The sequence below is a fragment of the Ursus maritimus genome, unplaced genomic scaffold (assembly GCF_017311325.1).
Source record: "Ursus maritimus isolate PB19 unplaced genomic scaffold, ASM1731132v1 scaffold_10, whole genome shotgun sequence".
NCBI lineage: Eukaryota > Metazoa > Chordata > Mammalia > Carnivora > Ursidae > Ursus > Ursus maritimus.
In genome coordinates, this window is record NW_024423344.1 from 77,064,997 (window position 1) to 77,087,827 (window position 22,831).

Below are 22,831 nucleotides of genomic sequence, written 5' to 3' on the forward strand. Positions count from 1 at the left end.
GACACTTAGAAACTGTCACCTTGTGGTTGATGACAGCTTTGTTCTTTGGTTGGGAAATTTAAAATTCTCCACCTTTGCATCACTGTTGTCATGCTGGAGTTTTGCATAAGATCCCTCCAGCTCCTATAGGACAAAAGAGACAGGTGTCCAGAACGATGTTCTGTGGTTGACGTGGAACATTCTGAGGGCAACAAAACGCTGTCGTCTTCTGAGACTATCACCAAAGGCTCAGAGGCCTCGGGTCGTCAACTCCCATGTGCTGGTCACTCACGGTGCCCGTGGCCCACCTTGCCCCGCACTGGCTGCTCGCTCTTGAGCTCACGCTCCTCTGAGCAAGCGTTCACCTACATTTGACACGGCGGAGAATTATAGAAGCCGTCGGCTGCTAACAGAGCATACACCTTTTTCCTGGAACTGGAGAAAAATCTGTCCTCACTTGCACACATAACTTGGAAGGTCCCTGGAAGCTATTCTTTGGGGACTCTTTGTACAAGGGAGCCCATGAGTTCTGAAGATTCAGGTCCAAGCAGATGGTTCTAAAGGCCTTCTCCACTTGGGCTACATGGGGGGGCGGACGGGGGAGCGGGGCAGAAGACAGTGGTCCTGGGGTGGGAAACCGGGCCGGGGCTTGAGCTGTGGCCCTGACTGCACCGCGCCGTTTGGAGCCTCTTTCTGATACCTCTCCTGGCCCACCGCGATGCTAACCTGCAGTTGTGGGGACAACCCATGCTTCCTTTCAGGGTTCGTGGGGCCCCGAGGATCCAAAGGAGCAGCGGGCCTTCCTGGCGCAGATGGACACCCGGGTCCCACTGGTCTGCCAGGCCCCGTCGGGCCCCCAGGGGACAGGGGCCTTCCCGGAGAAGTTCTGGGAGCCCAGCCCGGGCCCCGGGGAGATGCTGGACTGCCTGGACACCCCGGGGTCAAAGGCCCTCCGGGAGAGAGAGGCCCGCCTGGATTCAGGGGTAAGTCCTCGCGGTGGGCCGGGAGCCTCATCCCACGGCACTGTGGCACCCGAGGGTGGGTCCGAAACCCTCCTGGGATGTGATGAAAAGCCCCAGGCGGCATGGACTGTGTGGTTGCTTTTTCGTCCCCACACTGAGGCCCAGTGTCCCTTTAGAATATTTTGGGACAATAACCACCACCTGGGGTTTACGTGCCACGGGCAGGATGGGATGGCGTCTGAGGCTTTCACAAGTACAGACTAATGATGCTCGGCGTCTGTCCTCAAGCTGGGTGTGAGCCGGGGGGGGGCAGGGGGGGCGGCGTTTTCTGCAGAATGTGTGCTGCTGGTGTGAAGAGAAGAGGCCGCGCTTCGGAAGAGGGCGCGGCAGAAGACAGGACATGGGGCGCAGCTTAGCTGGCCGGCGTGAAAACTGGTGTGAGATATTTGAACGCCGGCGGTACCATCAGTGTACGTGTAACGAAGTCGTGTGACGAGTGGACGGGCATCCGATGGCTGTGTGAATCCAGTTTGTGCAGAACTGGCCTCAGAACCCCAAATGCCCTCGGTCTGCGGGAGACGGGAGGAGTCACCGAAGAGCAAGCATTTACGTTCGGTGCGGCATGCGGGAGACCGCCAGACCCTTGGCGTTCCCGATCGGCTGCGGAGATGCAGGAAGAGCGTGGCTTTAGGAATCAACTCTTTGCCGGCGGCATGGCCGGCAGTGCCCGCTCCCGTGCCCGGGCGGACAGGGGCGTCTGCTGCACCGCAGGAAGCAGGCGTCCCATCCCTCCAGTGCCATCAGGCTCAGAACACGAGGGCGGATGAAGCCTGGTTCTCTACAGGCAGGTGAACTCACCAGGCTCCGGAGCACCAGTGGCTTCTCGGAGGAGCCTGTCCGTTTCCAAGGCCTGAGGCTGGGGCGGGGACGGGGAGACGGGGCGGGGGGTCCCATGTTGATCACATCCCCACTGTCAACTGAACAGGAGAAGCCCCAGCACGGGTGCCGGGCTTCACCGGGGAGCCCAAAGAAGGAGGAGCCTGAGGGCCAGAGCGCACACACAGGTGCTCACACCCGTGCACGATTCACACACACACACAGGCGTGCACACACGATTGTGCACCCACACGCTCATGCATGTACATCCACACGCTTACACGCACACACACATTCCTGCTCAGCCCCGGCACCCACACGTGTGCCCACACACTCTCGCACACACAATCACGTCCACACTCATCCTCTTACACGCACACACATCAAGCAGGCACACAGGCCTGTGGGTAAAGTCACACAGCAGTGGGGACCCCTGCCGGGACGTCCGGGTCTGTCCTCGCCGACACGGCGGCCTCCCGGTCGGTTACGGGGCGGCGGGCGTCACCCAGCGGAGGCTGGCCGGCTGACCACCCTGGCGCCGCACAGACCGCCCAGGCTCTTCACAGAGGGCCCTTCTGATGGGTGTTTTTAAACATAAGTATTTCCCACAGACTTCACGATGTTTGAGCAGAAGGACAAATGGCCACAGCTTGACGTTCAGGCCTGTGGAGGTTTCCCGCCATCCGTGTCCCCTCGGTGACTTGCTTACTTACGCAGACTGTCTGTTAAGTGAAAGTTCTGACTCCAGAGCATGGAAGCTTCGAGAACCTGTTTCCGTGGGGGTCCCACCGGCCCGGGCAGTGGCGCAGCGGGCAGGCGGTCTCGCTCGGCCACATGGGCCTGGTGCACAGGTGCCCCAGTGCGCCCCGTGTTGGGAAAGAACCTCCGTATGCAGCAGGGGCCCAGGTACACCAGTTACGGTTATTTTGTGGAAGGAAGCAGATCTTTTGCAGGTGTTCCTTTTTTAGCAGATGTTCTAGAAATGGAAATGGACTTAAAACACTGAGTTCTGATGTCACGAGAGCTGAGGTGCAAGGCACCCAGGCCAGATTTTCCTAAGGCGGCCGCTGAAGTAGCCGTGGTCGTGCACAGCCTTCGTTTGCAGCCCGTCCCAGCCACGTCCCACTGCTGTGAAGGAGGCGCTCCAGAACCCGAGCTCGGACGCAGCGACCGACAGCCTCCGCCCCCGTGAACCCTCAGCTCACCGACCTGGAGGGCTCTCGGTGTGAAGCTATCTGCCCATCTTCACGGAGGAGCACGTTTGCGGCAGGATGACCCCAGACTTGCCCACTTCCAAACCGCCTGCTGTCCAAGACCATCAGCACCACGAGCACTGCACTCAGGCTGGAGCTGTTAACTCCAGGCGCAGACGCTGAGCCGTAAAAATGCCCTCGTTTCCAGTAGTAAGACAGGAGGACGTGAGGACATGCGTCCGTCCATCTCGGAGAATCTCTTTGTAGGCTTCGAATCCGCTCCTGCTCTTTGCAGACTTTCTCCCCCATTCTGTCCACGTATCAGACAACTGGGACACACGCCTGCACGTCAGATTCTGGGTTGGTCCAACACTGACTGACTTGGTCCCTTTTGTCAATGCCCCTCCCTTCCGTCCCCTGACTTGTCCGCCCCTCCACTCAGGTCAGCCTGCACACTCCATAGGACGGTCGTGGGCTCAATGAGCAGGTGCGCCTGAAGGTCATTGAAGAAGCCCTGTGAAATGGGCATCGCCCCTCCTACTGGCATTAACTGGAGGAACTTAGTGAACTTTAAAGTCCAAGAAGAAAGGCCCAGGGACTTAGTGTCTGAAAAAAAAAAAAAAAATCCTAGAAGAAAATATGTACTCATGTGACCAGTGGGTAGGGCAGGAAATTCTAAACATAAAAGCGAGGGAAGGAACCGCATGCTCACACACAGAGTGTATAAAATTTGCATACGAATGCTAATCTTCACGTCAAAACAAATGAAATTGTGGGCAGCAAAGTAAACTTTACAATAGCTGTGGAGAAAATCAGTCAATGTATACGAGGAATACTAAAATCTAGGAAAAAAGCATCAATATCCCCAAAGGAAAATAGTAGCAAAGAACAAAAATTTCATTAAAAATCCAACACGAGAGGAAAGGAATGTCCTCACACCGTACCCTGCGAGTGTCGCTGCTGATGGGGTGCTTTCCCGTCCCTGCCTGCCGGGCTCCCGTCTCTCCGGGCAGGGAGAGCCCATGGGAGGACGAGCGGGTGCAGACGCGGGAGTGCACGGCCGCAGCCCATGTGAGTGTGGGTCTGACCCACAAAGTCGGTTTCCAGGACACCTTCCCGAAGAAACAGCCTCTAACCCAGGCACGGATCTGTGGTCCCAAGCGCTCCCTCGAGGCACTGTCTGCAAGAGCAGAGACAGGCAGGCCTGAGTGTGGCCCCGTGACGCGGTCCTGCTACGCACATAGCCCTTTTACAGTAAAGAATATTTTTAAATGTGGCAAAATGCTCAAAATATAACGTCGAGTAAAAAAAACCCAGACCTCACACTCACAGCTTGGCGTCAGGTCCGCCAGTGTGTGTTGCTCGGTGCGTTTGCGTGGCTAGCAGCCAGCCCGAAGAGAATGCAGCCGTGAGCCGTGCGTCTGGGGGACCGCCGGGGTCACTGTGAGCTTATCCCTTGGGCTGTGTGCCTTCTCCGGGTTTCTCCGGGACAGTTTGTAGAGCGGAAGTCTGCGAGGTGGAGCCGCTGTCTGCAGGCGTGGGCTCGGCCTCACGGCGCTTGTCTTGATCCCGCAGGAAGCCAGGGCATGCCGGGAATGCCAGGCCTGAAGGGCCAGCCGGGCTTCCCAGGACCCTCGGGCCAGCCAGGCCTGCCCGGGCCGCCAGGACAGCACGGATTCCCAGGAGCTCCCGGCCGGGAGGGGCCCTTTGGGCTGCCAGGTGCCCCCGGTTACGGAGGTAAGGATCCCCCCTCCCCAAAGGGGTCGGGGCCTCACGTGTACTGGCAAGTGAACCAGCACCACTCTCCTCCAGGGAGTTCTCAGACTGGGCTCCAGGGCACCCCTTCCCAGAGCTGTAGGGGTTCCAAAAGAACCCCACACTGAGCAGCTTAAACAACATTTATTCTTGCACGGACCTTGAGGCCGGACGTCTCACGTCCCCCTGCGTGTGTCCAGGTCCAGATCTCTTCTTACACGGACACCGGTCACAACTGATTAGGGCCTGTTTCTCTGTAATTACCTCTTTAAAGGCACTGTCTTCAAAGGCACTCACAGTCCAAGGGATTGGGGCTTTAGGATTCCAGGGGGAGGACACAGCCCAGCCTGTAACAGGTTCCAAAAACAGGTCATGTATTTTCCAAACAAGAAATCAAACCACCGAGGGGTGCCTGGGTGGCTCAGTCGTTAAGTGTCTGCCTTCGGCTCAGGGCGTGATCCTGGAGTTCTGGGATCGAGCCCCACATCGGGCTCTTCTGCAGGGAGCCTGCTTCTTCCTCTCCCACTCCCCCTGCTTGTGTTCCCTCTCTTGCTAGCTGTCTCTCTCTCTGTCAAATGAATAAATAAAATCTTTAAAAAAAAAAAAAAAAGAAAGAAATCAAACCACCAAGAAACCCATTCATCCTTCATACCTGTTGTATGTTGGGTTCCAGGTAAAATTTCAGTAGGAAAAAAATGAAATTTCTACTGCGGAACTTCAAAATCACTGCTCTGTTCTCAGAAGAAGGAATGACTTATTTTCTGAAAGTGATAGAATTGGGGAAGGTCGGAAGGGGCTTCCTTCAGGGGCAGGTGGGTGGAGACAGGAGGCATGAAGATGAAGCCATAGGCCGTTTGCCCACTGGAGCCCCCCACGCAGAGGCTGGGGTACAGACATCCCTTGGGCACCGTCCAGGGTGACAGGCCCGGGAGCATTGAGCTCTTCTAACTTTGTTCATCTTTTTCTACTTCCCTCCTCCCCTGCTTTTCAGGTCTGCCTGGAGACAGAGGGGACCCAGGGGACACAGGTGTCCCTGGCCCTGTGGGCATGAAGGGTCTCTCCGGCGATAGAGGTGACCCTGGTTTGCTGGGGGAGAGAGGCCCCCCAGGAAGTCCTGGGGTTAAAGGAATGAGCGGAATGCCTGGTGTCCCTGGGGAGAAAGGTAACGGTGGGCACACGGGGCGCTCCCTGAGGCGGGCACTGGGTCACACTGGGACTCGGAGAGGCGAGCCCCACTCACCAGCAGGCTGGGGCCCCGGGAGGCGTCCACCTGGGGGAATGAGCCAGTGCTACTCAGCTGGGTGTGACTGACCTGCCCCAAAACGCCGAGGTACTCCTGTACCGAGAGCCGGGGAGCAGGACTCGGTCTCCACGTGGGACGTCTGTGGAGAGGCGTCTCAGGACACTGGGGTCAGATCCAGAGGCTGGTTGGTTATTACAAAACCAAAACCAAGGAAACCATGGGGTCCCTGGGCTAGGTTTATTTGCACACAAACTGAGGCCAGTTCTCCTAGAAGGGGAGCCCTCTGGCCCTTGACTCTCGGGCCACACGGTGATCTGGCTCTCCAGGGGTCCTTTGTGGGATCCCCACGCTGGGCGCAGGGTTAACGACCTGTCGCAACCTCTCCCCAGCAGCCATGGACATAGGGTACCATCCGTGCTCCTTGTGTCTTTCCTACGACCTCCGTACATTTGCCCCATGGCCAGGCGGCAGCCGGGCGGACTCTGTGTATCTCAGTGTGCTCGCAGGTCAGCAGACAAGCCCCTTAGGAATGATGTCCCGGAAATCGCTATTTTAGGGTAGGAATCTCAGCTTCTTCCATGAGTCACTCTGCAAGAATGTCGTAGACGAGCAAGACTGAAGTATCCCGTGTGTTTACCCATGGCTAACCCGGCCCTTTTCTCGTCCCTCTGAAGGCGGGAGAGGCTCACCCGGGATGGATGGTTTCCAAGGCATGGTTGGGCTCAGAGGAAGATCCGGGCTTCCGGGAAACAAAGGAGAGGCCGGATTTTTTGGAATTCCAGGACTGAAGGGTCTGGCTGGGGAGCCGGGTGTGAAAGGTATGTCCACCTCTTGAAATGTCTTTCTGGCAGGGTTGGGACTCACTTTTGTGGGGCGTAGCACGCTTAAAACGAATCTTCCAGGAACCCAAAAGCTAGGCACAATTAGAAAAGAAGGACACTAACAAAAATTAAAAGACTTTATCCCGGCCTCAACCCACTGGCAGCGTCAAGAGGGAAAAATCCAACCCAAGGAAACTTTTTTTTTTGTATTCAACAGAAGTTTTTATCGAAGTATAATTAAAAACAACCACAGTTTCAGGTGATGACATGAGGTGCAGTGTTTGTACGTACGGCGAAATGGTCACCACGTAAGTCTAGTTGACACCCGTCACCACCCAGAGTCACTGAACTTGGTCCTGATGATGAGAACTTTCCAGATCTGCAGTCGTAGGAACACCGAGATATGTAGTTCAGTGTTAAGTGTCCTCACCAGGCTGCACGTCACACCCCATGACCTGCTGAGTTTATACGGAGGAAACTCTTAAGAACAAAAGTGGCAGCTACGTTAAGGACGTCATAACAGGTCGTAAGAACCCTCCCAGCACGACTCTTCACGGGGAGCGTGAGGTCAGGTGAAGCCAGGGGGAAAGCAGAAGGTAAATCTTAAAGGAGGGGAGCGCTGTCTGACAAACGGGGACACGGTGCCAGGCGGAAGGGCGCAGTGCCACGCCGAAGAAGTTGTGACCCACCGATGCGAGGCCAGCTCAAGCCCTTGCGTGGGCAGGCATCTCAAGGCCCCAGGCGTGAGGCTCCTTGTCCAGAAAGTGTGTTGCAACAAGCCACATTTTCATGACTTTTGTGCAAACACCCGTGTTCTGAAAGTATCACCATGGCCTCTGAAAACACAATAACTGGTAGTGTTAACGCGGGCGTGCTCAGCACACGCTGCTGGTGGGCACGTGAAACGTGCGGCCGGCGTGGAAAACAGCCCGGCGGTTTGCTGGAAGGGTAAACACAGGCACGCAGCACGCGCCTGTCCGGGTCGACGCCCCAGAGCGTGAAAGCATGTTCTGTGTGCGAACGTTCATGGCAGCGTTGTTTGTAACTGCCAAAACCAGAAACAGCCTGACTGTCCCTCATGGGGGAGCGACACGTGGGGCCGTCACACGACCGAACGCTGACCAGGAAGGAAGGACCAGGGTCTGAAACGTGCTAGAGCGTGGGTGAAACTCGAGCGCGTTTTGCCATGATGTCAGTTGGGGTGACTGCTGATGGGCACAGGGCTCCTTTCCAGGGTGACGACGGTGTCCTAAAGTTCGACAGTGGCTGGGGGCGCGGGTCTGCACTCAGCTCGCGTGGAGAAGGGGCCATGGGAGAAGCCAGGCGTTTGTATCAGCCTCCGCCTCTCTCGGAAACCCTTGCCCCCCCCTCAGGCCCAGTCGGGACTGGCGGGGACGTGCTGCCCCGGAGCTCAGCGCCCCTCCAGACTCTCTGGCAGGGACAGCCGCGGCTGGGGGGCCTCCTCCCGTGCCCCTCCACCTGCCCGGAGGCCAAGAGACAGACTGCGTTCTGTTCCCTTGCAGGCAGTCGTGGGGACCCCGGACCCCCAGGACCACCGCCCATCATCCTGCCAGGAATGAAAGACATCAAAGGAGAGAAAGGAGATGAAGGGCCTATGGGGTTGAAAGGATACCTGGGCCTGAAAGGTGAGCGTCGCCACGCCCCCCCGCCCGCCCCTCTCAGCCCGAGGACCAGCAGCTTCTGCACCAGACGCCCCTCCACCCGAGACAGGCCCCTCTGTGTTCCAGCTCCTCTGACCCCGACATCTCAACCAGGCGGCCCGTGGGTTCTCTGCCTCCCTTTCCCGGTTTAAGATGTGCAGCCGTCGGGACTGCAAAGCCGCATGCCTGGGGGGGGCAGCTGCCGTGAGGCGCTCCCGCCCCACCAGTGGCGACTCACACTTGGGGTCCTCCCGCAGGTGTTCCCGGAATGCCAGGGATCCCCGGGCTGTCGGGAGTCCCCGGGTTGCCAGGGAAGCCAGGACACATCAAAGGAATCAAAGGAGACATCGGCGTGCCCGGCGTGCCCGGTTTACCAGGATTCCCTGGTGTGCCCGGCCCCCCCGGAATCATAGGGTTTCCCGGGTTCACAGGAAGTAGGGTAAGTGGGCATCTCTCACTCCACGTCTCCCTGTGTCGCTCGTCTCCCCTCCGTTCCTGAGCAGAGCGCTATGGTCCAGCATCTGTTGGGGATATGAGTGGTCCAGGGCCAGCTTCAGAGTTAGGGCTCAGGCTGTCCCGGGTCCCCAGGTCACGTGAGGACACGCGGTGCTCACGCCACCACTGGTGATTTGCGTACCACCCACGCCCCAGCTGGCCTTTTCGTGAGCTGCTGTTGGATGAAGCCAACGTCCACACTTTTTCATGGGGGCCTTGAGAAAGCTACGCTTGAATGTTTCGCCGTCCAAACTCTGAACTTGAGCGTGCGTGACATCAGGACTGAGGCCCCATTCCTGGGTCATAGCGCGGACAGCATCCCGGCCCACCATTCACACGTTCCTTCACTGCGCGGCTGTGCTCTGAGCACTTGCCGTGGGCCGGGCGCCATGTTGCCATGGTGACAGGGATGCACCCTGACCCCAGGTGGGGCTCGGGTCTCTCCACACCGGCCTCCACTTCTGCGAAGCGTGGGCGACGGCCACCCTGCAGTTTTGCTGAGTGCCCTGGACGTGGTGTGCGTACCATGGCACAGTGGCTCCCCATCGACTGTGCTGCCTGGAATTCTCTTCTCCTCCCCTGTGAAAAGCCACTATACGCTCACCGTGCTCAGCACGACGGACCCATCCATCTCCAGGATTCACGGCGCGGTGAGCACGCGTTGGGCGGATCGGAAGGCCTGGCCGCCCTGCCGTAAACCTTCAGTAGCAGCGCGTGTGGCCCGCGTCCGGCCCCCGTCGACGTTCGTGATGCCTCTGCATCCCTCAGCGGTCTCCCTCCCGTCACCCCCAGGCTCTGTAGCTCATGGGATCGTGTGTGAGGCTAGCGGGTCACTTAAAATAGGACGCATACGTCTACCGAAAGACTCGGACGGCAACGTTCCCAGCAGCATTGTCGCCAGTCGCCAAAACTGGGCGAGCCCCAGTGCCCACCAACAGGAGGACGAGCACGGAGACGTGGCCCAGGCCGACAGGGAGCTGGCACGCGCAGTCATGCGTTCCTGAGAAAGGCAACCGTACAAGTGACTCACAGACTCCCACAAACGAGGCGACCCCGTGTGTGTCAAGGTCAAGAGCCGACGAGACTGTGACAGAGGTCAGCCAGAGAGCGCTACCTCAGGCAGGATTAGGGCTAGGAAGGGTACGAGAGAACTTTCTGGAGCGCTGAAAATGTTCGGTGTCTATCTGGGAGGCACACGAGGGAAGTTCGTGGAGCCGTGGGGGTGAGCACGCCAGAGGGACATGTGCTCCTCGTCCGGAGAGGAAGCCGTAAGAGCAGACGACAGAGCGTCCCCTGTACCGGGACGCTGCCTCTGGCACAGCCTCTCTGCTCCCCCCAGAGCAGAGCTGCGGTCATGGTTCAGACTCGAGTGAGCCGCGCCGGGAGAAGTCAGCATGTGGAATCCCACCCCCATGCTGCAGTGTAGACCAGTGGGGGGAACCGTGCTCTCCATGGTCACAGAGCCACGCGGACGCCATTCCGGTGTCATTCTCAGCGACCAACCTCATTTCGGGAAGTCTGAGCGTCCACAGACGGGGTGCACGGCCGTGAGATATCAGCGCAAGCTCGGGAATCTGGCCGCCCACGTCCGATCCCTGTTCTGCCGCTTCCCAGCTGAGTGACCTCGGGCAAGTCACTTAGCCTCTCTGTGCCTCAACTTGCTCATCTGTCAAAAGGGACACATAGTACCTACTTCATAGGGTTGTGAAGTTTAAGTGACGCTCTTGAGACAGGACCCAGCACGGTCGCCCGTGCATAGCCGGGTGGGGTGGGACACAGTCATCCGTGCGTGTCACCACCACTGTTGTGACCGCGACATCCATCATCTCTGTTCTTAGTGTCAGTAGGGTGTCAAGGTCCAGTAGGAACCGCTGTTATGCAGAAAAACTCGAGGGCTTTGCTACAAATTGATCAGATAACAAACCCTGAGTGCTGGTTTTAGCCGAATAGCTGGACGTGCTAAACCCTCCAGAATTACAGACTTGCTTCTCCAACAGCCTTCTGACATGTTTTCACGTCTGACCTTGCTCTAGGGTGACAAGGGAGCTCCGGGGAGAGCAGGCCTGTACGGCGAGGTTGGCCCCACCGGAGACTTCGGTGAGTATCGCTCGGAGGTGACTGTAGGGCATCCCCCATCCAGAGCATTCCGGGCAGGTGTGGCGGTCAGACCCAAGACGCCGTTAGGAATTTCGAAGCAAATTATTCTTATTAGGGATGTAACACAACAAAGTTGCAAAACTAACCACCTGCCAATAGGAAGGCCTGTCATCAAGCGTCTTTTCCGCCTGCTGCAGGTGACATTGGAGACACTATAGACCTGCTGGGAAGCCCGGGCCTGAAGGGGGAGCGGGGCGTCGCTGGAGCACCAGGTATGTGCGTCGTTCCCGCCCCTTGGTCCCCGCAGCACCCCTGAGCCCTGCGTGCAGCTCACTCAGGCGCTGGCTCGCCGAGCACACCCCTGCTTGTGTGGCTGAGTCACGTTTCAGGGAGTAGTTCGACGTCTTCTAGCCCGTGTGCAAACAAGACGCTGGAACTGTTTCTTAGAATAAAGCCGAAGACAAAGTCAGGAAAGCTCTCTGTGCCTGGAAGGGACATCAGAGGACAGGAAGCAAATGACGCAGTGACCAGCGCGTCTTGTAAACGGGGAAGGGCTTAGCAGGAGGGCAGGGGGCGTCAGGCCCATCCCAGGAGCGAGCAGCATGCATGGGCCTGGGGGCCTCGTGTCAACAGCACTCACTGCTCTGGTCTGAGGGTCCCTCAAGTCCAAGGCTGACATCCCTGCCCGTATGCCTCTGGGACAGGTGCCTCCCTCCTGGGGATTTTATGTCGGGGGACCCCTCCCTGCTTCACCTGCCAGGAGCCCCTCGTTCTCCTAGGGATGGTCCCAGGGGGGAAAGAGTGTGTCTCTGTGGTTGGCCAGTCAGAGGTTGCCAAGTCGCTTCTTTGTCTAGAAACATCTCCAGGGTGGACGGGGAAATCAGTCTAGCAGAGTCAGAAACAGGCCCTCGTCTGCTGGCTTCTCGGGGCTCGTTGCTGATCTAGAATTTGGTCTCCCGTGGCTTTCCTCCCAGCCACGTGGGTACCCTGGACTGGCTAAATCGCCCCTTCTAAAGGATTTCGGACAGTTGGGTGTATCCAAGCAGAAACGTGAGACCGTCGTACTCCGTAGTCACTGGTGATGACCTCATCTGTTCAGCTGGAAACATGCAGGGGGAGAGAAGCCGCTCCCCTCCAGGAGTCACGGCTGTCCCCCCTTGAACGTTTTGGTGTCACTGAACCACGGGCCCAGGAAGCACAGCCTCCCACTGTGCGCACGGCCGGGGGCCTGGATCTTGGGACTCCAGAGTCCCAGGCGCAGGGGGGCCGTGACACGTGCGTCACCCACCCTCGGGGTGCGCCACTTTCCCTCGGACAGCAGGGGGCGCCCGAGAGGTCAGCCACAGAGCTGCCCCTTGCAGCTGAGGGGGCGCCCTGGGGCAGATCCGCCCACCCGGGAGGGGCCTCAGGGAGCCGGGTCTCAGGCCTGTCCTGGGGCGGGGAACAGGTGTGGCCGTGAAGGAAGGCACGCCGAGCAAGGGGGGGTTGGAGCAGATTCTCAAAACACTAAAATAATCAGTAGAAATACGAACTCCTCAGGAAGTTTTTTTCAAGCCCACGGAAACGTTAACTAGTTTTTATAAACAACAGCCTCGGAAATCTAAGGAGACCCTGGACAAAAGGGATATGGTATTTGGTTGGTCCGTAGGCTCCAAAATCGTCCAGCGTGCCAACCAAACACGTGACCCAGAATAGCGTCACTGACGGAAAGGCAGCGTTTCCAAGTCTGCCTGGTGACCTCTCAGAATCGGCCCCGGTGCTGGCTGAAAATGCAGATTCCAGGCCTTCCCCAGCCCTGCCAACGTGCCCCTGGGGCAGAGGCCCGCACAGGCCAGATCTCCCTGGCACATCACACGTGCAAAACCACCCTACCCGGCGATCTGCTGCCGGCCAGGCGCTCAGGACACAGTGGCCGGGGGCAACCGCGGGCAGGTGCCGTCTCCTAGTGTGTGAGGGCAGGGAATTTGGGCGCAGGGCGGTTCTGACTCCGGGCCGCACCGTCCGCAGGCTGGTCCGGGATGGGAGGGTCCACTCCCAAGACAATGCCCTCGAGGAGCCGTTGGCAGGACACCTCCGCTCCTCACCACGTGGGCCTCTCCCAGCTGCCTGGGTGTCCTCACGACAGGGCAGCTGGCTTTCTCCAGAGCCAGCCATCCAAAGAGGGGACAAAGGGAGAGCCATGATGCATTTGATGGCCAAGAAGTGTCCCACCAGCATTTCCTCAGTGCGGCCCAGGTCAGCCCTACCCATGCACAAGGGCGTGAATACCAGGACGTGGGGCCACTGACTTAGAGAACGTGAGTCGGGGAAGGATCACGTTGTCAGGGAAGGATCGAGCTCGAGTCCGCGGCCCGTTCACAGCAGAAGCACGGATGTGGGACAGGCCGCAGGGAGGCAGGATCTGCTCCACTCCGAGCAGGAACTCTGTGCTTACAGGTCTGAAGGGATTCTTCGGGGAGAAAGGAACGGTGGGCGAAGTCGGCTTCCCTGGGATAACCGGCGTGCCCGGCGTCCAAGGCCCTCCCGGACCCAAAGGGCAAACAGGTAAAATCTCCGGCGGTCACACAACTCCCTCCCCCGCACGGCTGAGCCTCCGAAGCCCCAGGCCCCCGCACAGAGGTGGCCGGCGTGTGTGTCCTCGTCTGCTGAGACCACACTCCGGCCAGGGAGGCTGGCTCTGGCCTGTCGCCCGTGACCTAGCTCTGCCTGAGCCCTGAACTCGCAAAGAGGACCAAGCTGCTGGCCGCGGGGAGATGCGTGCTCGTGTGGCCCGGCGTCCGCCTCCCCATGACCACAGACTGAGTCCTGGTTCCAGGACCCCTCCGCGCATTTGAATATGTGGAAACGCGTTTGCGGCTCCTGAGTTAAGATGGAAAGAGAACAGGGGACTGGTTTCGAGCCTTTTCCTTGCTGCTGCTTTTGCTTTGTTTTGCCTCGTGTGGGAGCTGGGAACCCTGACGCTAATCCTCCAGCGTCTCTGGGGGCCTCTCTGGACCCCTACTTGGCTGATGGATGAGAACGGAGGCACGCAAGCTGCTCTCTCAGCAAGGCTGAGCCACCCCCACTGAACATGAATGTGGGGTACCCTCCCGGCTGGATGGAAGGCTGTCCTTTCCCACGAAGCCCCGCCTCCTCCAGCTAGGACCTGAGTTCGGGGTTCCAGTCCCACTTAAGGATGTGTGTGTCCCCCCAGGCTTCCCAGGACTGACAGGGCTGCAGGGGCCGCAGGGAGAGCCCGGGCAGGTGGGACTGCCCGGCGACAAAGGAGACTACGGCTGGCCGGGGATTCCAGGCTCCCCAGGTAAGAAAGAGCATTTCTCCCTTTGCAGACCGTTAACACACAGAGTTGCTCAGAGCAGCCTGGCCGGCTGGGGAGAGGCAGTTAGGCCCCTCTGGTCGGCACACGGGTGGTGCAGACGTGGCCAGAGGGACGGAAGCCGGTGTCCCCGATGTTCTGTCCAGGGCTTCTAGCTGCTCACTGAGCCAGGGCTGGCTGACGCTGGGAGTCAGTCGGGGGCTGTCTTGCTTAGAGTGAAGGGGGCCCACCCCACACACTCACTGACCACGTCACAGGAGGAGCTGCCCCCTGCCCCCCCGTCCTACTTTAGAAATGTTTGTCCTCGGGAATCCAGAGGCAATGGAATCAGGCCAGACTGCTGTTCCAAGCACGGTTCTTACAAACCAAACCCACAGAGTGACTCAGGCGTCAGGGGGAGAAACGACAGCACTTCCAGTTGCCTCAGGGCTGTAAGGAGTCTGGAAAAGGATTCCAGAAGACAGTCTGATGTGAAATGCTTCTCCTGGGTGCCACGGTCGTGATTGACTTACAAGTCTTACAAGTCACGCTATGTGGAATGCCGGGCTTCTGAGTGAATCGGAGGGGTGACCGAGTACTAGCAGACAGAAGTGGTCTGAGCTACTGTAAGAGTCGCTTTGCTCTCCGGTGCACGGAATAACCGTGAGCAAAACCCACACAGGTTTTCCCGGCATCCGAGGCATCAGCGGACTGCACGGCCTGCCAGGCACCAAAGGCTTTCCAGGATCCCCAGGTACCCGACGCTGCCCGGCCACGTGACCACACCCGGTGGTGGGGGAGGGGTGCTGGGGGGCATCCCGGACTTGGGGGCTCAGGGAGCAGGACGGCTTCGGGAGGGCTGTGTGGTCATCCTGGGGGCCACATGGACGGGGGCCACGGTGGTGCTGCAGACTGAGAAGGGGTTCGGCTGCCATCGGATCTGGGACACTGAGGCGGCGTGGCTAGCCAAAATCTCCACGGCTGACCTCTGGCTCTGTTCCGAGTCTCCCTGCGCAGCATGGCTGTCCTTGCACTTCTGAAACTCAGCCTGGCACAGGTGAGGATGCCAATGTCACTGCTGTTATCTCCTGCCGCAGGTGCGGACATCCACGGAGACCCCGGTTTCCCCGGTCCTGCTGGGGACAGGGGTGACCCAGGAGAGGCCAACACCCGCCCAGGCCCTTTCGGAGCCCCAGGACAAAAGGGGGAACGAGGCGAGCCAGGTGAGGCCAAGCACCGCCCAGTAGCACCACCTGCACAACCAGACCCAGGGTGTCTGTGAGCTCGAGAGACGAGGTGCAGAGCGCACACTGGTAGTGCTGGTCGCTCCGCAGAACCTCTTAGCCAGCCCCCACCATCGTACTTGTTATCACCTGCTGGGGGGTGGTTACTGGAGTGAGGATCTAGGGTCAGTCCACCTGCACGTCTCTAGTTGGGGGCGAGGATCTAGGGTCAGTCCACCCGCACATCTCTAGTCAGGGGCAAGGATCTAGGGTCAGTCCACCAGCACATCTCTTTGCAGAGGTGATGATCTAGAGTCAGTCCACCTGCACATCTCTAGTCAGGAGCGAGGATCTAGGGTCAGTCCACCAGCACATCTCTAGTCGGGGGCGAGGATCTAGGGTCAGTCCACCTGCACATCTCTAGTCGGGGGCGAGGATCTAGGGTCAGTCCACCTGCACATCTCTAGTCGGGGGTGAGGATCTAGGGTCAGTCCACCCGCACGTCTTTAGTTGGGGGCGAGGATCTTGGGTCAGTCCACCCGCACATCTGTAGTCGGGGGCAAGGATCTCGCGTCAGTCCACCAGCACATCTCTTTGCAGAGGTGACAATCTAGGGTCAGTCCACCAGCACATCTCTTTGCAGAGGTGATGATCTAGGGTCAGTCCACCAGCACATCTCTAGTTGGGGGCGAGGATCTAGGGTCAGTCCACCCGCACATCTCTAGTCGGGGTGAGTATCTAGGGTCAGTCCACCCGCACATCTCTAGTCGGGGGCGAGGATCTAGGGTCAGTCCACCCGCACATCTCTAGTCGGGGGCGAGGATCTAGGGTCAGTCCACCCGCACATCTCTAGTCAGGGGCGAGGATCTAGGGTCAGTCCACCCGCACATCTCTAGTCGGGGGTGAGGATCTAGCGTCAGTCCACCCGCACATCTCTAGTCGGGGGTGAGGATCTAGGGTCAGTGCCCATGACTTTGAAGTCAGGTGCCTCCATGTGTATTCTTGTTCTGCCTCTTGCTTGGTGCGAGCTTAGACGTGCCTTTGTTTATAAACTGAGGGTAGAAACACACCTGGGTGTCGAGGGGATTCAGTGACTTAATACAGATGAAGCTCTTACAGGAGCCCAGCGAGCAATGCCGGCTTCTTTAGAAGTCCTCAAAGCAGCTTGTTTTCAGAGGGTCCTGCTTGTTAGGGCATCTGCCTTCTGGAAGGGGTCAGGGAACACAGCATGGGATACGGAGGTGAGACCTGGGACAGAGGGAAGCGAGAGGCGTAGGTCCCGCGTGGTGCCCGCCGTCCTGCCCGTAGACCGCGCTCTCGACACCTCCACGACTGCTCTCCGTGTGGCGATGGGTGCCGATGCCTGATGAGCGCCACGTGCTGTTCAGGCTCCGACCCTGGCAACGGGGACACTACGGTTTCCACCAGGGCAGAAATCGCCTCTCTTATTCCCATTCACACCTCACTGAAATGCCTGCCCCAGAGTTCAGTGTCCGATAACTACCTGTTGGGGAAGAGTCCTGCGGCCCTGCCCCTGCTCTGGAGCGTCCCTGGCTTTACCGCTGCTCATCCCACTGCACGTTGTCCGTGCAGCGTGTTTCTCAACACCCTTGTCGCCCTGTTTGGGGGCCTCTGCACTCCATCCAAGGGACCTGGGATGTACGGGCGCCCTAACAGTCCTGAGGCCTAGTGGCCCTTCTTCAAGCAGCTGTCTTCTGCGAGGTCGTCAAGCAGCCCCACAACCTGATGGCTTCTGCACAGACGGGTGGTGCTGCCCGCTGGGCCGCAGCCTCTGGCCGTGATCGGGGAAGGTGACTCCACTAAGACATCCTCGTTGACCCCGAGCTGAAACAGGGACCTCAGTGGGGACCCCGGGATTCTGCCCCTTCTGCTCATCCGGGAGGGATGCCAGTACTGATTTGGGGTCACCAGTCGATCTTAGTAGGCGGATTGGCAAGGACAGACCGTGAGCAGTGAGGACCCGCTCTGTAAAGCTACGGAAGGGTGGCCGCAGGGGGCACTGAAAGCATCCGCGTGGCCCAGAGGCCTCGTACCGCCAGGACTGGAGCCTCCGGTCCCAACACCAGTGCTGGTGAACAACAGAGCCAACCTCTCAGGGCCACACGCCACCCACAGTAGCCTCATCGCTGAGCTCGATGTGTGGGGGCCTCTGGGCAGCAGGAGGGGCTGGTGGCCTCCCCGGACCTGGCCTCGAGGCCCTCCCATCACGGCCTCTGCTTGGCGGCTCTGCTCCGGGACAGGAAGTGGCAGGGAGGGGAAACCAGCAATAGGAATGTGGGGTGCTGATGCTCAAACGGACTTCTGTTTCCCTCCCAAGGGGAACGAGGCCCAGTCGGGAGTCCAGGACTTCAGGGTTTCCCAGGCATCACCCCCCCTTCCAACATGTCTGGCTCGCCCGGTGACAAAGGGGCGCCGGGCATATTTGGCCTAGAAGGTAAGCAGGACTCCCGTTCCCGCGGGGGCAGGAGCTGGCGGGGACCGGGCTACCCTGGGGATGGAACAGACTTCGTTTGCACCGGAGGACATGTGCGAAGTGAAATAAGGCAGACACAGGAAAGGACGGGCGCTGGGCGATGTGCGAGGTCCCGAGAGCGCTCAGATCCACAGACAGGGCTGGGGGGGTGGAGAGTCGCCGACTCACGGGGACGGAGCTTCCGTTTGGGAAGACGAGAAAGTTCTGCGGGGCACGGTGGTGACGGCCGCTCAGCACAGTGGATGTACGTGCGGACCCTGAACCACAGGCTTAGAAACGGTTAAAACACTAAGTTTTAGCTTACGTATACGAAAGAAGTCATTCAGCGCTAGACTGGCTAAAGACTCCCCCCAAACGGGGGACTTTGCGTCTGGCCCCTGGGCACCTCCTGCAGCATGTCCTGGAGCCCGCACCTTCCCCCCATATAACTTCTTTCTTGTGATGCACGTCAATAGGTTATCGAGGGCCTCCCGGGCCACCCGGGCCTGCTGCTCTTCCTGGAACCAAAGGAGATGAGGGGAACCCAGGAGCTCCGGGAAACCCCGGGTCCAAAGGATGGGGCGGGGACCCTGGGCCCCAAGGCCGACCTGGTGTGTTCGGTCTCCCGGGAGAGAAAGGTAATGGTGTCCCCGCCAAGGGCTCCTCCTCTCGAGGAGGCTGGCGGCACCAGTCAGGGATGGCTGGAGTCCCCAGCCAGACAGGCGAGGCCTCCAAGTCCTGCTTGTCTTGAAGGGCCCAGAGGGGAGCCAGGATTCATGGGAAACACAGGAGCAACCGGGAGTGTGGGCGACAGAGGCCCCAAGGGACCCAAGGGAGACCGAGGCCTTCCAGGTAAGTGGCCATTCGCACCCCTGCAGAGCCCCCATCTCAGGTCGGCTGCCACCAGGAGTGGGTCTCGGGACTGTCCCTGCTTCTCAGGCTTGGGGACCCCTCTAAGGGCACCCTCTGTCATGGGGACCTGCCGTCGCCCCCACTGGAACGTGGTGAGTGGCACGAATTGCCGAAAGGGCTGAGCGACCTCTCGGGTTATTATCCATCTCGTCTCTGGAGAGCAGGATGGTTCCGGAAACCTCCACCATTGGGTTCAGTGGATAAAACAATGGAACACAGATGGGAGCAAGAAGGCCAAGGGGTTCTCCTGTGCCAACTGGGCTCTCTTTTCCCTTTCCAGGTGCCCCCGGTTCCATGGGATCCCCTGGGATTGCAGGAATCCCCCAGAAGATTTCCGTCCAGCCAGGGCCAGTGGGTCCGCAGGGAAGGAGAGGCCCCCCGGGGGCGCAGGGAGAGATGGGGCCCCAGGGCCCCCCAGGAGAACCAGGTGGGAGCCCTGCTGCTGAGCCACCGGGGAAAGGCTCCTTTTCCCGTTTACTTTGTCTTCACTTCGGTTTTCTGGCTAAAAAGCCTTGTTCAGCAGCAATGATGCTGAACGTCGTCACTCGTCCCGTGCTAGTCACGCTTGTTTCTGTGGTCCTGCAGGTTTCCGCGGGGCTCCCGGGAAGGCAGGGCCCCAGGGGAGAGGTGGTGTGTCTGCTATTCCCGGATTCCGAGGAGACCAGGGGCCCATGGGACAGCAGGGGCCGGTGGGCCAGGAAGGTGAGTGATGGACGGCGAGCGGACTGTGGTATTCGGGGAGGAATGAAGGAGAGTCAAGACCAGCAGAGAGGAGAGGCCAAGGCGGCAGCAGCAACGGGACGGCCCGTGAGGAAGTGATGACAAGTGACAGTGTCCGTGGAGGGGAGGGGTACGGCCTTTCTGGATCAGCCAGGACGGCGGATTCGAATGTTTGAAGGGTCACCTTGCTGGAGGCAGACTGGACGTTCTGCTGGGCTCTGGGGGCGGAATCGCCCCCGGGCAGGTGTCATGGGGGGCAGATTTCTAACCCAGAAATGGCCCACGTGTGCAGTGAGATGCCTGTCCCGAAAGGTCCTACCAGGGGGGCCTGGCTCTCGGGGCAGAGGAGACCTGTGTGTTGGGTGGGCACTGGACTGCAGCGCTCTGAGCCCTTCAGGCTCCAAGTGTTGCAACACCCGGCCCCTGGCTCAGGCTGCTGGTGGATCAGGTCCTCCGCAGGAGGCTCTCGGTCTGCAAGGGGCGGAGCCAGTGCGGGCCGGGCTTCAGGGAGAAAGCAGGCAGCAGCCGCAAGAACCGAGGATGTCAGCCACACGCCGTGGACTGAGGTCCACGCAGCCACTGAAAGGCGGCCACTGTCTCTCGGGTTCCAGGGGAGCCAGGCCGCCCGGGGACCCCCGGCCTGCCAGGCATGCCGGGCCGCAGCGTCAGCATCGGCTACCTGCTGGTGAAGCATAGCCAGACGGACCAGGAGCCCATGTGCCCCGTGGGCATGAAGACGCTCTGGAGCGGGTACAGCCTGCTATACTTCGAAGGCCAGGAGAAAGCCCACAACCAGGACCTGGGTAGGTACAACCCTACATGCCCGGGCCGGCCTACGAGCTTCGTGTGGGCACTCCGACGGCCCAGCCCCTCCTGACCCAGGGCACCAGCCGTCCACACCCTGGGGCTGCAGAAAAGACTAATGACCTTTGAAAGCTCTAAACCTCAGGTCACGGCCCCAGCGGCCTGCGCAGCTCCGGTGTGCTCGCCCGGTGCTGCCCCCCACCCCGGGTGCTGGCCCTGCTCCCTGCAGACCACCAGCTGCTTCGGCAGCTCTGAAAGCAGGCTGGGGCGAGGCCGGGCCTCACGCAGAAACCCCGGGAGAGCAGATACGAATGTGTGTGCACAGATGTATTCACGTAAGCCTGGTCGCCAGAAGGAATTAAACTGACTTCCAAGCACACAGAAGGCATGTGGCAAGCACCCGCTAGAAGCAGGGGTGTGCGGGGAGGGCGCCTTTGTCTGTGGCGTCTGTGGCGGGACGGTGGTGGGGAACCTGTCTGGCCGAACCCCGATGGTTTGTGTGCGTTCCCGTCTACACGTTCTGCCTCCAGACGAAGTCGAACAGAAACAAAAGCGGGGCTGAGGCAAACAGGGCCGGGCCTACGCTGCAGAGCGGGAAACAGGCCAGGGGCAGGCCCCAGAGCTGGGCGGGCGGGCTTGCTGCGGGTGCCGCACGGTGGGCTCTAAGATCGGGGGATGCCTGGGAGGTCGGAAGCCGGCTCCGCTCAATCCTCGCTCCGGCCCACCCTGAGAGAGTCGACCTCGGTACCTAGTGCTGTGGAGTTACGGGGGTGTGCAGCCAGCGGTCCTTCTAGAAGGGCCCCTCAGGGTGTGGGGAGCCAGGACCTCGTCTGGGATCCCATCAGGGGATTCTTAGGGCTGGGGCGTTAAGACCCCCCACCACAGGCCCCAGCCAGGGTGCTCGTTCATAAAGACCCGCTCCCTGCCAACCCAGCCTCATCCAGAGGCTAGCGTGAGAACTTCTAAAAGGGCAGGGCTGTCTGCTCCGAAACAAGGAATTGCTGGGCTCAGTCTGGTCCCCCGGGCAGGTCTGAGGCCCGCCAAGAAAACGACTGCTGGGCGGGGACTGACATGGGGCCTCAGGACCTGCCCAGGCCTGGGGAGCAGCGCCCCAGCCCCATTCAGCAGTGACCCCTCTCCACAGGTCTGGCGGGCTCCTGCCTGGCTCGGTTCAGCACCATGCCCTTCCTGTACTGCAACCCCGGTGATGTGTGCTACTATGCCAGCCGAAATGACAAGTCCTACTGGCTGTCCACCACCGCCCCGCTGCCCATGATGCCTGTGGCCGAGGAGGACATCAAGCCCTACATCAGCCGCTGCTCCGTGTGCGAGGCCCCAGCTGTCGCCATAGCGGTGCACAGCCAAGATGTCTCCATCCCCCACTGCCCAGCCGGATGGCGGAGTCTGTGGATTGGATACTCCTTCCTCATGGTACGTAGTACTTGCCCACTTTCTCTCTGAGCTTGGAACTGGGTGAAAATCTAGTTCCTCTCACCAACCACACCCTGCCTAGGGAAGCAAGAACAGCTGACTTTGTAAGAATAATCACACAGGACAGTTGTTCAGGTTGTGCACTGCACAAGGGTGGCTGGCCCAGGAGATGAGAGCAGGAGTACAGCCTGCACTTTTGCCTGCACTTTGCTAACTGGGCCATGTTAGGCGTGGGCTGCCCCCACCCAGAAGGGGCCCATTAACTTGCCACCAGGACTTTGTGCGGGGTGTAATCAGGATAAACCGGGCTACCATGATAGCAACCCCAAAGTTTTCTTGCTTACTCCGCCATGGCAGGGAGAAAGGAAAGTCCAGCGGGGAGAGTGGGCCTTCTGTTGCATTGATAATTATTATAAGTGTCATAACTCCAACTATATTGACTAGATGCCCAATGTGTTAAATATTTCATAAATTATATAAATATCTGTAAGTTGTAGGAAAAGATAAGTTTTGCTGTCTTACTGTTTTTAGAAGTATTAGTGCTGCAGTCATTTGAAGCAACAGAATCCTGTGTTTTGTGCAAAGACAGGCACGCTGTCTACTTCTCAAGGTCACTCTAGAAGGTGACTTCTGAGGACAGACAGGAAAACCCCGTTGGGCTGCACGTGACCATCGGGGGCCTCGGTGTCAGAGGAGTAAGCTGCGGTCCCTCAGATCTTGAAACTTGCATTAGAAATTCAAAAATAAGAACTGAGCTGCTCCTTTGCAAAGGGAGTGATGTGGTCCCAGCTCTGAGTCTCCTGGCAGGGTGCTTCCTCCTGACCGCGGCTGGATGGCTCCCTCCAGCTGTCCTTCCACTCTGCCCGCCAGGCCTCAGCTCCTTAACACCAA

At 59.4% G+C, this 22,831-nt stretch overlaps 1 protein-coding gene across 1 annotated transcript in view; it reads left to right on the forward strand.

Annotated features, from left to right (window-relative positions):
- The window catches only part of COL4A2 (collagen type IV alpha 2 chain), a 172,860-nt gene that overhangs the window by 136,935 nt on the left and 13,094 nt on the right, over positions 1–22,831 (forward strand). The window contains exons 28-46 of the mRNA XM_040624556.1: positions 741–962; positions 4,586–4,747; positions 5,757–5,927; positions 6,683–6,826; positions 8,353–8,475; positions 8,748–8,929; positions 11,019–11,082; positions 11,280–11,354; positions 13,519–13,626; positions 14,276–14,383; positions 15,060–15,131; positions 15,475–15,600; positions 17,939–18,055; positions 18,550–18,711; positions 18,827–18,925; positions 19,266–19,412; positions 19,571–19,687; positions 20,317–20,508; positions 21,654–21,940. Coding sequence (XP_040480490.1) covers positions 741–962; positions 4,586–4,747; positions 5,757–5,927; positions 6,683–6,826; positions 8,353–8,475; positions 8,748–8,929; positions 11,019–11,082; positions 11,280–11,354; positions 13,519–13,626; positions 14,276–14,383; positions 15,060–15,131; positions 15,475–15,600; positions 17,939–18,055; positions 18,550–18,711; positions 18,827–18,925; positions 19,266–19,412; positions 19,571–19,687; positions 20,317–20,508; positions 21,654–21,940 — 2,678 coding nt within the window. The remainder of the gene's footprint in view (positions 1–740; positions 963–4,585; positions 4,748–5,756; positions 5,928–6,682; positions 6,827–8,352; positions 8,476–8,747; positions 8,930–11,018; positions 11,083–11,279; positions 11,355–13,518; positions 13,627–14,275; positions 14,384–15,059; positions 15,132–15,474; positions 15,601–17,938; positions 18,056–18,549; positions 18,712–18,826; positions 18,926–19,265; positions 19,413–19,570; positions 19,688–20,316; positions 20,509–21,653; positions 21,941–22,831) is intronic.